This window comes from Chiloscyllium plagiosum, chromosome 9, assembly GCF_004010195.1.
Source record: "Chiloscyllium plagiosum isolate BGI_BamShark_2017 chromosome 9, ASM401019v2, whole genome shotgun sequence".
In the NCBI taxonomy this organism is placed as follows: Eukaryota; Metazoa; Chordata; class Chondrichthyes; order Orectolobiformes; family Hemiscylliidae; genus Chiloscyllium; species Chiloscyllium plagiosum.
Window position 1 is genome coordinate 76,749,523 of NC_057718.1, and position 15,314 is coordinate 76,764,836.

The 15,314-nt window shown below is 38.8% G+C and overlaps 1 protein-coding gene across 1 annotated transcript in view; it reads left to right on the forward strand.

The window, feature by feature from the left end:
• Positions 1-3,214: 3,214 nt before the first annotated feature.
• Positions 3,215-15,314, forward strand: part of LOC122552955 (cell cycle control protein 50A-like) — a 32,432-nt gene continuing 20,332 nt past the window's right edge. The window contains exons 1-2 of the mRNA XM_043696267.1: positions 3,215-3,618; positions 9,135-9,248. Of these exons, the coding sequence (XP_043552202.1) occupies positions 3,406-3,618; positions 9,135-9,248 (327 nt within the window). The 5' untranslated portion in view covers positions 3,215-3,405. The remainder of the gene's footprint in view (positions 3,619-9,134; positions 9,249-15,314) is intronic.

The window sequence follows — 15,314 nt, forward strand, 5'->3', positions numbered from 1 at the left end:
GGTTGCTCTTCGGAGGGTCAGTGTGGACTTGTTGAGCCGAAGGGCCTGTTTCCACTCTGGAGGGAATCTAATCTACACAGAGCATAGAATGTTACGGCACAGCACAGGCCCTTCAGCCCTTGATGTTGCACCGACCTGTGAAATTAATCTGATGCCCATCAAACCTAGGAGAAAGTGAGGACTGCAGATGCTGGAGATCCTGCTCCTTGGATGCTGCCTGACCTGCTGTGCTTTTCCAGCAACATATTTTCAGCCCATCAAACCTACACCATTCCATTATTATCCACATATATGTCCATGCCCATTTAAATGTCCTTAACGTCGGCGAGTCTACTACTGTTGCAGCAAGCTGTTCCATGTCCCTACTACTCTCCGAGTAAAGAAACTACCTCTGATATCTGTCCTATATCTATCAACCCTCAATTTAAAGCTACGTCCCCTCGTGTTAGCCTTAACCATCAGAGGAAAAAGGCTCTCACTGTCCGCCCTATCTAACCCTCTGATTATCTTATATGTCTCGATTAAGTCACCTCTCAACCTTCTTCTCTCCAACAAAAACAGCCTCAGTTCCCTCAGCCTTTTCTCATAAGACTTTCCTTCCATACCAAGCAACATCCTAGAATCTCCTCTGAACCCTTTGCAAAGCTTCCACATCCTTCCTATAATGTGGTGACCACACTGTAGCAATACTTCAGGTGTGGCCTTACCAATAGTTTTGTACAGCTGAAGCATAACCTTGTGGCTCTGAAACCCAATTCCCCCTACCAATAAACACCATCACACCATATGCTTCTTAACAACCCTATCAACCTGGGTGGCAACTTTCAGGGATTTATGCACCTAGACACCGAGATATCTCTGTTCATCTACACTGCCAAGAATTTTACCATTAGCCACTCTGCATTCCTGTTATTTCTTCCAAAGTGAACTGCCTCACACTCTTCCGCATTAAGCTCCATTTGCCACTTCTCCACCCAGCTCTGCATCTTATCTATGTCCCTTTGTAACCCACAACATCCTTCCGCACTATCCACAACTCTGCCTACCTTAGTGTCATCTGCAAATTTACTAACCCATCCTTCTACACCCACATCCAGATCATTTATAAAAATGACAAACAGCAGTGGCTCCAAAATAGATCCTTGCGGCACACCACTGGTAACTGAGCTCCAGGATGAACATTTCCCAACTACCACCGCCCTCTGTCTTCTTTCAGCTAGCCAATTTCGGATTCAATTCGCGAAATCACCTTCAATCCCGAAACTCCATATTTTGTACAACAGCCGACTGTGTGGAACCTTATCAAATGTCTTACTGAAGTCCATATACACCGCATCAACCGCTTTACCTTCATCCACCCGTTTTGTCACTTTCCGACGAACTCAATAGGGTTAGTTAGGGTTAGTTAGTGACCTACCCTTCACAAAACCATGCTGACTGTCCATAATCAAATTATTCCTTTCCAGATGTAAATCCTACCTCTAATAACCTTTTCCGACAGCTTACTCACAACTGAAGTAAGGCTCACTGGCCTATAATTACCTGGGTTGTCTTGACACCCCTTCTTACACAAGACATTTGCTATCCTCCAGTCTTCTGGCACTACTCCTGTTGACAATGATGACATAAAGATCAAAGCCAAAGACTTTGCAATCTCCTCCCTGGCTTCCCAGAGGATCTGAGGATAAATCACATCCAGCCCAGGGGTCTTATCTATTTTAGATCTTTCAAAATTGTTAAAACCTCCTTGTTGTCAACCACAATCCCACCTAATTTAGTAGCCTGTATCTCCATATTCTCACTAACATTGCCCTTTTCCATTGTTATTGCTGAGCAGGTGCTGCTTGACAGCACTGCTGATGACACTTTTCATTGATTTGCTGATGATGAAGAGTAGACTGATGGGGCAGAAATTGATTGGGTTCGATTTCTCTTGCATTTTTTGTGTACAGGACATCACATTGTCAGGTAGATGCCAGGACTTTAGCTCAACTGGAAGAGCTTGGCTGGAGAGTGGCATATTTTGGAGCACAAGTCTTCAGTACTATTGCCAGAATGTTGTCAGTACTGTACTGTATCAAATGTGTTCTGATCATCCATGTATACTACTATATCAGTAAAATCACCACAGTCCCAAAGGACCATAGAGCTGCTCTCTCATGAGAAAGACGACTGGTGGGGTGTTTAACCAGAGTTTCATCATGACTCGGGCAAAGGACAAGATCAAGAAGGCAGGACCTTTATGGTGGCCTCAGCGAGTGAGGGAATTGAACACGCACTATTAGAAACAGTCTGTGTTGCACGCCAACCACCCAGCCTGAGCTAACCACATCAATCCTTTCTGTTGTCTTTTCAAAAGACTCCAGCGAGTTCGTTCAACAGGATTTTCCATTAGGGGAGTGCAAGGTGCCACAAACATGAGACTGCCACTAAATCCAATGAGGAAGTTCGGAAAAATTACCCAGACAGCAATTAAAATATAGAATTTGGTCAAGCAAGGAGTAAATGAGGTTTTTGATCGCAATGCATTTACTGTGAAGCCTAATTAACCACACGAAATGAAAAGCCATTCCTATAAAAGTATACACATGAAGAATTGTTTGGACATATTGCCTTAGAAGCCTGACTAAAGGTAAGTGGGATACCTGGGGGGTGGTGGTTAGGCAGCTTCGGCTTGTCTGAGCCAGTCTCCCGTTCGCAGTGTGAGCTGTCCAGGCCCTGATCTTGTGGCTGCTCTGACTGGGGTTCTGAGCCGAATTGGCAACTAAGTATTCCCCCAAAGGCGACGACAATGACCTGGACGAGGAGCAGGAAACCGGGTGAAGATTGAAGGAGGCTTATCTGAAAATGACCACTAGTTAGACGGAATAGGCTACTTCAGTGCTAATTTATCAGTAATATAATTACGGGAACCGTTTGCTTTGTTTGTCTCAGCCCACAGTGATTCACCGCGTTCAGCTCCACGACTTGCCACCTTCAGACATTTCCTCAATTATACCTTCCAGGCTGGAATATCAGTAAAGTCCTCGTGTTAGTCGGGCCCCTGAGGCTGTACGTCCAAATAATTCTTCCCACATTAGACTTCTTTCAACTCAACGCAGACCAGCCGACAACACTGCGCTCTGGAAACTAACCTCCTGTCGTCATGGAAACAGAGTGGCCCGTTATGTTCGTGAACGTCATGACGTGTTTTGAACGTGTTCGTGCGATGACGTGTGTTGGAGGCGTCAGCGCGCTCGGGATTTGGTTTCCGGGCTTGGTTGCTTCTCCTCAGGGTTTGGTCCGAGTGCTAAGTCGGACGTTGGGGGGAGGTTAGGCAGCATCAGCTTGTCTGGGCAAGTCTCTCCCCCTACGTTCGCGGTGTGAGGTGTAGAGGTCCTGATCTTCTGGCCGCTCTGAGCTGAAATGGCAACTAATTATTCCGCTAAAGACGACGACGGTGACCAGCAGAAGAGCAGGAAACCGGACAACACAGCGTTCAAGCAGCAGCGCCTCCCCGCCTGGCAGCCCATTCTCACCGCAGGCACTGTCCTGCCCGCTTTTTTTATCATAGGCCTCATTTTCATCCCCATTGGCATCGGTCTCTTTGTCACCTCTAACAACATCAAGGAATTCGAGGTAAGGCCCGCGGCGGGAGCATCGTAAGGTTTTTTTTAGGCTGAGGACAAATGAGGAACAGCACCAATCAAGACATACACTTGTGAACCTAATATTATTGGTTTACGTAGGATACACCCCAGATACTAGTACGATCAGCTTTTTTTTTGGTCTGTGTAAATATTTAATTCTGTGGTTATCTGAAAAATTGCACATCTGCGAAGTAACATTTCTTTTGGTCTTCGCATGTATCCTTTTGTAGGTGTGCCGTTCCATAATACCTAATGTATACTGAACTAATCTGTAAACATAATTGAAATGTCAATCAATTCCTATTGTCCCCAGTTATGATTGGGGACATTTTTAGGCATTGTTGTGGTGACACCCTGCTTTTAAATGTGAGCACTTTTTGTACATGGGATCTGGATTGCAGATCCTAAATCTGGATATTTTTAGGTTCCATTTGGAAAGATATTTTCTTCATGGAAATTCTTGCTTTGTATTATCTAGCAATAGTTTTAATCAAAAATTATCCTCACATTTTGCAAACTACATTTTGTTATTGTTTTTCCTTTTATCAATTGATGCTTCTTTATGTTGGCATTGTTTTGCAAATTGTTGGCAAGATCAGCAACACAGATAAGGGCAAGGTGTACCATATAAATCTGTATAAATCTTAAATGTAACAATTTTTAAACTACTGAATGTTTTCAGCCAAATTAATAGTTTTATTGACGTAGTACCTCTTTACAGGATATGTAGTTATTCTTTCACCAACTTTTGGAATTAAACTACTTAAATCATTCCATGTGTGAACATGGTCTAGAAGTACTTTTCTAGCAGAAAGTGAGGACTGCAGATGCTGGAGATCAGAGCTGAAAAATGTTGCTGGAAAAGTGCAGCAGGTCAGGCAGCATCAAAGGAGCAGGAGAATCGACGTTTCGGGCATAAGCCTGAAGAAGGGCTTATGCCCGAAATGTTGATTCTCCTGCTCTGGAAGTACTTTTCTGTCAAGGGTCTGACCATTTCATTTGTTAGTAATTATAGAATGTGGGAGTCTAGTTGGGAACTGTTTTCTCCTATGTTGAAAAGTCAGTGGGCTCAATATTATTTGATGAATGTACACTCTTTGAAATCTACTAGGTGAAAGTGAGGACTGCAGATGCTGGAGATCAGAGTCAAGACTAGAGTGGTGCTGGAAAAGCACAGCAGACCAGGCAGCATCCAAGGAGCAGGAACACTTCAACCCCAGGGCATCACTGTGGACTTCACCAGTTTCCTCATTTCCCCTCCCCCCACCTTACCCCAGTTCCAACCTGCCAGCTCAGCACCATCCTTATGACCTATCCTACCTGCTAATCTTTCTTCCCGCCTATCTGCTTCATCCCCACCTCCATCCACCTATTACACTCTTAGCTACCGTCTCCAAAGCTCCACCCCCTTCCCATTTATCTCTCCTCCCGGTAGGCTCCCTGCCTCATTCGTGATGAAGGACTTTTGCCCAAAACGTTGATTTTCCTGCTCCTTGGATGCTGCCTAGCCTGCTGTGCTTTTCCAGAACCACTCTAGTCTTGACTCTTTGAAATCTGTCTATTATAATTTTATCATCTATCATTGGGGGAAAAAAACAGCATGATGGTCACTCTTTAGGTTTCCTGTTTTGAAGCAACATTATAACTGATCCTTCAATTTGTTTGTGTGATGGCATTCTCTTTCGAGTTAGGTTGTGTATGATAAGCATATGCACTCTTAGCTTCATCTGTTGAAACAACACTTTTAATTCATCCGACATCTTTTCCAAACCATAAATCTAGTGAATCTTCAAGATTAACATCAAAAATAACTTTGAGTACATTGTATTAAATAGTTGTCCCTTTCATTTGACGCACTTAACAATTCCGTCATTTCATTATTCCTTTCCATGCCTATCCTTATCCTAATCTCTAATCCCTCCTGTGTCATCCCTAACCATTTGTTGCCAATCATGTCCATTCCACCAATCACATCCATTCCTCACAAAACAATCTCTTCAGGATAATTTTGATGTTGGGCTCTGCTTACCGTCTGCTGTTTTTGTTCTCTACCAAGCCCCCCACCTGGTGCCACCAACTATTGGCAGCTGCATGTGTGTCATGAGCTCTAGTGCTCTACTTTCCTCATGTGTCTGTGTGCTAGTTACTGCCCGGCAAATAGTCTCACCAAGCACTGCACCCTTCAACTACTGAATCTTAAAACCGAGTTTGATTGCAGATTTTGATAGGAGAAAAATGATCTACTTTACATTAGACTAAGTATTACCGAGTGTCAAATTGTACATCTCATTCTGTATGTAAATTCTTTGCAGATAAATTTTGAGTGTTCAGCGCCAAACTGAATAGCAGAGTGCCATCAGTTCTTGGAACTTTATGTCCTCTAATCATGAAGATATATGGTTTCATGCCTCCACAAGAATTAACTCATTTCTGTCAGACTATTATGGAAAAATAGTTTCCACCCAAAAATAGGTTCCTTTTCCTCCCTCATCTATGGAGAAGATGTTTTAGTTACTTGGACAGTAATTGAGCAAGTATCAGATATGACACTGGCAAATTCCTGCAAATATATTGCTTTATTATCATAAACCTTTTATCCCAAGTACAATATGGTGCATAAAAAGGAAGGGAATGAAAAAAAACCTTGAGATAAAATTATAGGATTTTGTTCTGATGGAATCTTTTCATCTTCAAGTTCAATGAATCTGAGTAACTGTAAAATAATCCATTAAAACGTATGTTTTGCAAGCCAAGGTCTGTTTTATTAGCCCTTGAAAGCTGAATGCAAGATCTCTCTCATGACTACTGGTCAGGAATCTTCGGTTTAAATTATCTTTGTTGAGTCTGAATGGTATCTTTTATCATTTTTATTTTGTTTTGAGGTGTTATGGAAACTTTTATTTCTGATAATTTTATTAAAGTAGACTAGTATGAGTTTGGTGGCAAACATTTCATCTGCTTGAAGAGCAAGATAAATTCTTGTTCTCTTGTTTGCTTTTAGCTATAATATTGTAATGTTAAAATCGCACCAGTTTTGGAGATAAAATTCAAATATCAGATATAAATGCTTTAACTTTAAATGAACTATGTTTTCATTTGTCTTTCTAAAAAGGTATTTATTTCTGTTTCTGCTTCATGAATTTTGATAGGAGAAAAGCTAGTTGAAAACAGTTGTTTTATTTCATTGTTTTTCTTTTACAAATATAATTTCTTCTACATTCATCCTGTACGTGTTTATCTTTAGTTTTTCTCATTTGTATGGGTTTCCAGTGTATGGTCAAAGCTTCCCCTGGAATGGTGGTAAATGTTGCTGAAGCTTCCCACTGTGTTAATTTGTCTTGAAAATGCATGTTTTATGGGATTTGAAACACAGAAAAAAATGATGCCAGATGAAGAAAAGCAGATGCTTTTGGGCTATGATTCTATTGGAGAAGTAACAGAGAACTCCAAGCAATGTAATGGATGTTAATAAAAGATGCTCGAATCTTAAACCAAAAGATAAAATGCTAGAAAATCTCAGCAGGTCTGGCAGCATATGTAAGGAGAAAAAAGAGCTGAAGTTTTGAGTCTAACTGACTCTTTGACAAAGGGTCAGTTCAACTCGAAATGTCAGCTCTTTTCTCTCCTTACAGATGCTGCTGGACATGCTGAGATTTTCCAGCATTTTCTCTTTTGATGGATGTTAATCTTTGACTTATTTCTGATATCAAACAGGAAGACTCCCCTGGGGCCAGACAAGTAAATACATTGGTAGCAAACAAAAGGGTTTTCCCTGGATGAGTAAGTTCGCATCATATTGTAGGTTAATAGAAATGATTTTGGGTATGAGTGAACTATATTCCCACTGCCTAGATGAGTGGTTATTCACAAATGTTTGTTTCCAAAATTGAATCTAAAACCACACTATTCTCAAATTTAAGTTGTTATTTGATGTGATCAACACTTAAAAATAGACAGTAACCACAATCCTAAAACCACTAATTATGACTATATGGTTGAAAATGTGTCAGTTAAGCAGATGGAATACAGGCCTACTGAATAGACTATTTCGAGAAATGGCATCAGATACTATTCAGAAGAGCTGATGTGTTTGTATAGAGTGGGTAGGGATTACTAAACCATAATTGAAGGGCATGAGCCATTCTCAGAGCAGTTTATAACTGGTTGCCTTCAGAGTAATTTAACCAAGACTAGAGTTAATTACTAGGAAACGCAGAGAAGCTTAAAATATTTGGATGACTAAATCCAACTGGGTGTTTAATAAGTTCTGTATGTTCTAAATAATGAAATGCTCTATTTATTTAAGGTGTGTCTAAATTCAGTTGTGTCCCACTCTTGCCATTCTCTGTGTTGTGTGTAAACTCTAAAGCGTGTTAGTTTTGTTAGCTGTTCTAACATGGCCTTATGGAAGGTATTACTTCTGCTTCAACTCTTCATGATAAAAATGTTTAAATGTTAGAGAATTGGTTTTAGAAACTTATTTGCTACAACTCTTCAAACAGATTGGAAAGTTTAGCATTACTATATGAAATTATCATATAGAATTGGAGCCAATTGTTAAGATGCACAGACAGTACACCTATACTTCATTGTCACTATAAAAGAAAATCAAACCTTTGTTTCATTTTCTTTCACTTGTATCATTGAAAGATTGTGCATTCTTGACGACTACCTCACTGCTTTCAATACAGTTATTACATTCTTACTAACCCCCTAGTCATTAACATTCAGTCTTTTGTTTTAAAAAATGACTTTTGTTTTACTTACCTTTGTTCTTTACCTTTCATCATACAAGAGGTGTGACAAGTTAATAATAAAGCTTCAATTTTAAAACATTTTACAAAGAAAACCTTGAAATAATTGAAAAGCAAGTGTTTATGTCAGATAAGACTTTTTTAACTTCTCTAAATGCTGGAGATGAGATTTGAATTTAGGAAAAGGTATTGTAATCCTTGGAATGGGCATACATAGATTTCCCTGAGTAAACTGATCTGCACGTGCTGTGATACTGTGCAGACCATAATGGGCAGCCAGTTGTGTCTCCATCAATTAAGAGACAGTTTCATCCATGATATGTAAGGTGAAGTAGATTGTATTTGAGGGGATCTTTCTTGAGGAGAACCACCTGGTCTGGGCTCAGCAGTTCGTCCACAGATGTATTAGAGAAGACCTGGGGAGTGAGACCTGTTATGATCAGCAGACTGGGCATGCACTTCGAGGTGGGTCTGACTGTGTAAAAGATAAATGACATTTTATATTGAATTATATTTTATGTTTAATGGATGGGTATTCTGCTTTGCAGCATAGAAAAATTATGGAGGTTGTTCCCAGAGAAATGTCTGTCAGTTTCTTTATTTAATGAGTCCTTTGACTTCTGAGTAAGTTTTGAAGCCTTTGTTCTATGGACATTGAATGTGGTTGATTTTAGAACTGTCTCCCCCAACTCACTTCATTCTGCATATGATGTTTCAGGAATTGCATTATATATTTAAATTTTTTTTTCAGATTGATTATACTGGCATTGAACCATATTCTCCCTGTCATAGCTGTGCTATGAATAGTACATGGAATACTACATGTACCTGTGAAGTTCATTTTCAGCTGGATCAACCATTTGAGGTATGAATTAACTACCTATATATAATTAGTTATAAAAACAAAGGTGCTACATTTAGAACTATTATCTACTCTGGTTAGGTTGGGAGAAAAACAGCTGTTGTACCTCTCAACTGATCAGTTCTCTGGTATGATGTGTATGCACTTGGTGGTTAAAACAAAAGTGGAATTGTATTTTCATGTTTTATGGTAAGTTGTGCTCCTAGATATGCTGTTGTTGCTCTTAATACTGGTGACTGCTGCCTATCTAATAAGAACCACCTAATCCATACATGCCAGATGTACAATGGCTGCTAGCAAGTAGCCTCGTGACAGTATAAGGGGTAAATAGATGCTCTGTAGGATTAAGCTGGCTGAAAGATGATATACCTGGAGATGAAAGCACAGAATTAAATAGAATCATGTGGTGGATTCGGTAGTCTGATGTCTGAAATAAACAGATTTACATTGCACTACAGTACTGAATATGATTTAGCAGTTAAGTGGAATGTCAAGGAGTAGGCCTGTTATTGGAGGTTGGAATTCTTCTCATTGGTTCCAGTTATACCTACTAGTCAATGCACTTAAAAGTAAGGTAGTCATGGTTGAGCATAAATGGAAATTTATCAGTGCTCTGCAATAAGTTCCAATGCATCACTTTGTTAAGTCCCAGCAACAGTCTGTTTTGCCAGACTGCATCAACGTTTTCAGGACTTGGGTCTCTTGGCTGCACCTTTGGAGTGGCAGGGCAATGCATGGAAGGTGGAGGTAAACTTTGCTTGTTGTTTTGACAAATGTGCAGTTTATTAGTACTGGCTTTGAAAAGTTTCAAATATAAGAGGGGGAAAGTTTACGTTTTTAATTACTTCTACAAATATTGGAACAGCATATAGTGAGCCCATATCTCTAATACTGTATGTAGCAATAATCTCCTTCAGAAAAAATGTAAGTGCTTTGGAGGTTCAGAGGCAGTTTACTGCATTTGATTCCTGGAATGAGTGAGTCATCTATTAGCAGCATTCCCTAAAATAATTTTTGTTGCTGCATAGACCTACATGAAGGTCATGCATGGTGGCAGGGTCTGGGATCTAAAGCCAGTGTGTTGGTCTCCCTGCTGACATGCGTGGAACTGCTAAGTGGCCACACAGCCATGTAGCTTACAGGAAATGTTCCTCATGAAAATAGATTGGACAGGCTCAGTTCGTTTCCACTGGAGTTTGTAAGAATGAGGGATGACTTGATTGAAATGTAAAAATTCCTGTCTGGTGTTGACAAGATGAACTTGAAAGGGATGTTTCCTTATGTCAGTCCAAAACTGGGGAGCACTGTTTTAAAATTCAGGGACAAAAGAGAGTGATGATCCCACTCAGTACGCTGGTCCCACTTCTACCCCATACCCTTTCATCCCTCTTATATTTAACTCCTTCTTGAAAACATTCAATGTTCTGGCCTTAACAGCTTCCTGTGGCAGAGAATTTTGCAGCTCACCACTCTTTCGGTGAAGAAATTTCTCCTAATGAGTCCTAAATGACATACCCTAAATTAGATTGTGATGCTGTTCTTGACTCTCTGGTTATTGCCCTTCCCGCGTTTACCCTTTTTAGTCTTTTTGCTGTCAAAGTGGATAACCTCTCATTATTCAATATTATACTTCATGTCCACTCTCTCAACTTGTCTAAATCACACTGAAGCATCTCTGCATCCTTCTCGAATGTCAATTCTACCAGTTAATCAATGAAAAATTCCAGTAGATTCATCGAGTGTGTTTTCCCTTTCGTAAATACATGCTGGCTCAGTCCAGTGCTGTCACTGTTTTCCATGCAGTCTGCCATCAAATCTTATTATAATGGACTCTCTTGTTTTCCCTCATACTGATGTTAGGCTAACCGATTCGCAATTCTATTTTTTTCTATATCTATTTTGAAATAGTGGAGCTACAATAGCTATCCCTCAATCCATAGGAACTGTTTCAGCTTGTATAAAATCTTGAAAGATGACCAGCAATGCATTCACAGTTTCTAAGGCCATTTCTACAAGTACTCTAGGATGTAGATTGTCAGGGCTTCGGAATTTGATGGTCTTTAACTCAACAATTTCTCCAACACCATTTCCCTATTAATATTGATTTTCTTCAATTCCTCTCTCTCATTAGACCACGCATTCCCCTACATTTTTGAGATGTTATTTGTATACTTTGTGACAACAGAATCAAAATATATATTTCATTGACCTGTCAACACTTTGTTCCCCAGTATAACCTCCTGCTTCTGTTTGTAAAGGACTTGTGTTTGATTTTTACTTTCTTCCTGTTCACGTACCTATAATGGCTTTATAGTCAGTTTGTATTTTCCCTGTAAGCTTACTGTTGTACTTTCTCCGCCTCCCCCCCAACCTTTCTTAATCCATTCCTTTTGTCCTCTAAACTGCTCCCAACTCCAATTTGTATGGTCCTTCCTTTGATCTAACACTTAATGTTAGCCACAGCGGGCCACCTCTCCTGTTTTATTTTTGTGTAAGATAGGAATGGCCAATTATTACAGATTCTCCATGCACTCTTTAAGTGTTTGCCATTGTTAATCCACTATCATCCCTTTAAGTAGCTCTGTCCAATTTATCATAGCCAGCTTGCATGTCATTCCATCGTAGTTTCCTCACTTTAGGTTTGGACCTCAGTTTCACAATCAACTATGTCACTGTCCATCTTACTGAAGAATTCTGTCATATTATGGTCATTCTTCCCAAGGGACCTTGCATAGCTAGATTGCTGGTTATTTCTTTCTCGCTCTATAAAATCCAGTCTAGGATGGCCTGTCCTGTAGTTGGTTCCTCAATTTATTGATCGAGAAAACCATCGCATACATATTCCAGGATTGTCTCCTGTGTTGGCATTGTTACTGATTTGATTTATCCAATCTATATGCAGTTAAAGTTACAGCTGTACTTTCATTGATTTTGGCTCTAATTTCATGTAAAGTGCCTTCCACAACATGATCACGGCAGTTTGGTGATCTATATACAACCCCCCACTATCATTTTCTGCCACTTGGTGTTTCTAAGCTCTATCCTTGCAGATTCCACATTGTCTGAGCCAAAAGCTTTCCTCACTATTATGTGAATGTCCTGTTTAACCAGTAATACTACCAATCCTCCTTTATCTCTTTGTTCGTCCTAAGTTCCCTTGGATATTTAGTTCCCATCCCTCTTCACCCAGCCCCAACTCCATAATTCTAACTATAAGCTGTTTATATCTATTTGAAATAAAAACAAATCAACCATGATCTTATTCATTGGCACAGTAGTCTCAAAGAGCTGAAAGGTATACTTCTCCCATTTTGTATGTTTGTAACAGAAATGAGCCATTTGGTGTCTGGAGTCAATTTCACCATTCAGTGAGATTGCAGTTTTCACAACACTTGAGTTTGAGATTGTTTTTGCTATATTTTAAAACTGATTTTGAATGAATTGTTGTTTACAGAACAGAATTGCAAACTTGAATTTTTTGCACGAATAAATGTTTCATAATTTCACTCCTAAGAGATCTGGTATAATTTATTTTATTTCTAGTCTACTCTTTTGTTGTCCTTTAATATCTTGAAACTTGGAATAAATGCCTCAATTTATTAATTTCCAGGGATTAAAACCTTCGTTTGTTTAGTCTGTCTTTGCAGCCTTCTCCTTGGTGTCCGGGTATCATTGTAATAAGTCTAGACCGCACAGGCTGAGATGTCTAGGATTCAGATTGTGGTCTAATTGTGATTTTGTATAGCTGAACATGACTTCTCCCCTCTTGTATTCTTTCTCTCTCATTTCCTCAAAACTCCTCAAAATTTCATTATTTTTTGATCATGAAATCATGAAATTTAAAAGGTCAATGTGTTGGAACCTAATCCTTCTTTGACTTCTCACTTATTTACAAAATGTCTCTTTTTGCCTATGTTGAAATCCACTTGTTATGATTTTGCACATTCAATTAGTCTATATCTCTTTGTAATTTTAGCTTGCATATACATACCTTAAAATTTCGAATCTTTGTATCATTGGAAAATTTGCATGTGTTGATTTCAATTCCATCATCTAAATTATTAATGAATTGAGTGGATAGAGCATGGAACCTAGAAGGAGATCATTCATCATATTCTGTCAATCGGAGTATCTACTGATAACCCTATGCTTTGTTTCTTGCCAATATTTCAGTTTGTTAACCAGGTAAATAATAATCTGACCTCATTTCAAAGAGCTCAGACTTTAGCTGACCATCTCTTGCTAGACAAAATCTACGTTGTACAAATTCTTGCTACTTTTCTCTGATCAAAGTGTTGAGTATTTGTTTTTTTAAAATTTTTTTTAAGGATCGTGAGCATGAAAATGTTGTAGAGAGCTGCCTGGCCTTAATTATAGACTGTTATAACGTCTTTATTAAATCTTGATTGAATTGGTCTGGAACTGATTTTCAGTTGTCAATGTTTTTATATAGTGGAGCACCATGCAAGCACCATTCTCCAATTCAAATGACCGTTGTCTAACAGAGAGAACCGTATAGATGTCTGAGCTATAAAATTCCAAAGTTCTGTGTAGTCCTGAGGGTTTATCTGTCTTTGATGCCATTAATTTATCAATTATTGTTGTTTTGCTTATATCATTTTGAGTCCCTGTCCCTAATTCAATAATGGTTTCAATGTGAATAATGGATACTTAAATAAGTGTTTCTTCCTACATTATTTCTGTCCCTCAAATATAACAGGCAGCAGTAGATCAGATTGAAATTTCAGTTGTGGAAAATCTTTAGCTCTATATATTATTTTGTTTTTGTTGCACAGCAATTTAATTAGCTTTCCTCATTTTTAAGCATGCTAGTAATGTCAGATTTGGAATATTTGCAAGGCAATTTTGAACGAGTAATTCGCCTTCCTTGATATACAGACATGTTGGACATGATTGGTTAAAGATTTAGTTAAGAGTGTTTGATTGATTTTAGTTGAAAATAAAGATTGAATGGAATTAATATAGTTATTAGACTATTTAACTAGGATTCTAAACACAGACTAAAGATCATGGTTAAATTTTAAATGAAAGTAGATATTAGAGAGTTGAGACTTTTAAACACTCCAGACTTCTTTTTGCTGGTGGGTAATGGAGTGTTTGTAGATGCTTGCCTGGGTTGAATTTTGGTTAGACATGCAGTAGGAGGTCAAGATTGTTCATGCCCTTCAAAATAACTTCATGTTATTACACAACTTTGACTGCAGAAATCAAGGTTATACTCAGTTGAAACCCAGACCTGGGGTCTGATGCTCTGATCAACTGTTTGCTAAGTAGTGATTGTATTTTCTTCCTTCTGCTGGAAGGGAATGACAGGTGAAGGAGATGGTGATGTTCTTTGCTCCTGAGGACAAAGATACTGTGAAAGAATGCTTAAGTAGATTGTTAGTTTGATGCAATGTTGCTTATTTATACTTTGGGACAGTCAGGATCTTTTGGTTTCATTGGAAATATTTCTTCAGTAGTTACACAAGATGACGTAGAAATGGTAGTATGAGCAAAATATTTTTGACTAGTTTCTTGAGACTTTTCAGTGATAAACGTGTCTGTACACCAGATCCGAAACCATTCAAGAATAACATAAAATTAACATTTTTTGTTTAGGAAGAGATAATGTAATGAATCCACAAGTGTCATTAACACATTATGACATCTTGAAATTCTTGTATATTATTAGGCTCAGAAGCAATGAAGCATCTTGACATGATTTTAATGACCCGTGTGATAGTAGAAACCAGATGCTTTTTTGTTGCAGTAACTTTTCAAATTAAATGGTAAGAAACAGCAATAGAAAGTGGCTCTATGCAATAAACCCAGTGGCGTAATTAGGTCAATTTCTACTCTGTAGGGCTTCCATTATGCCAAGCAGGGCTCTTAATAGCATAAGGCATTCATAGCCAGATAAGAACATTAAATATGACAGGAAATTGTACAGTATAGAAAGATAACCTCATACAACTTGCTGTGTCAAACTACCATTTTTTTTTAAAAGACATTGTTCTGTCTGGCAAAAGAGACCAGTCTCCATAGAATTATTTTGTAAACCTAACT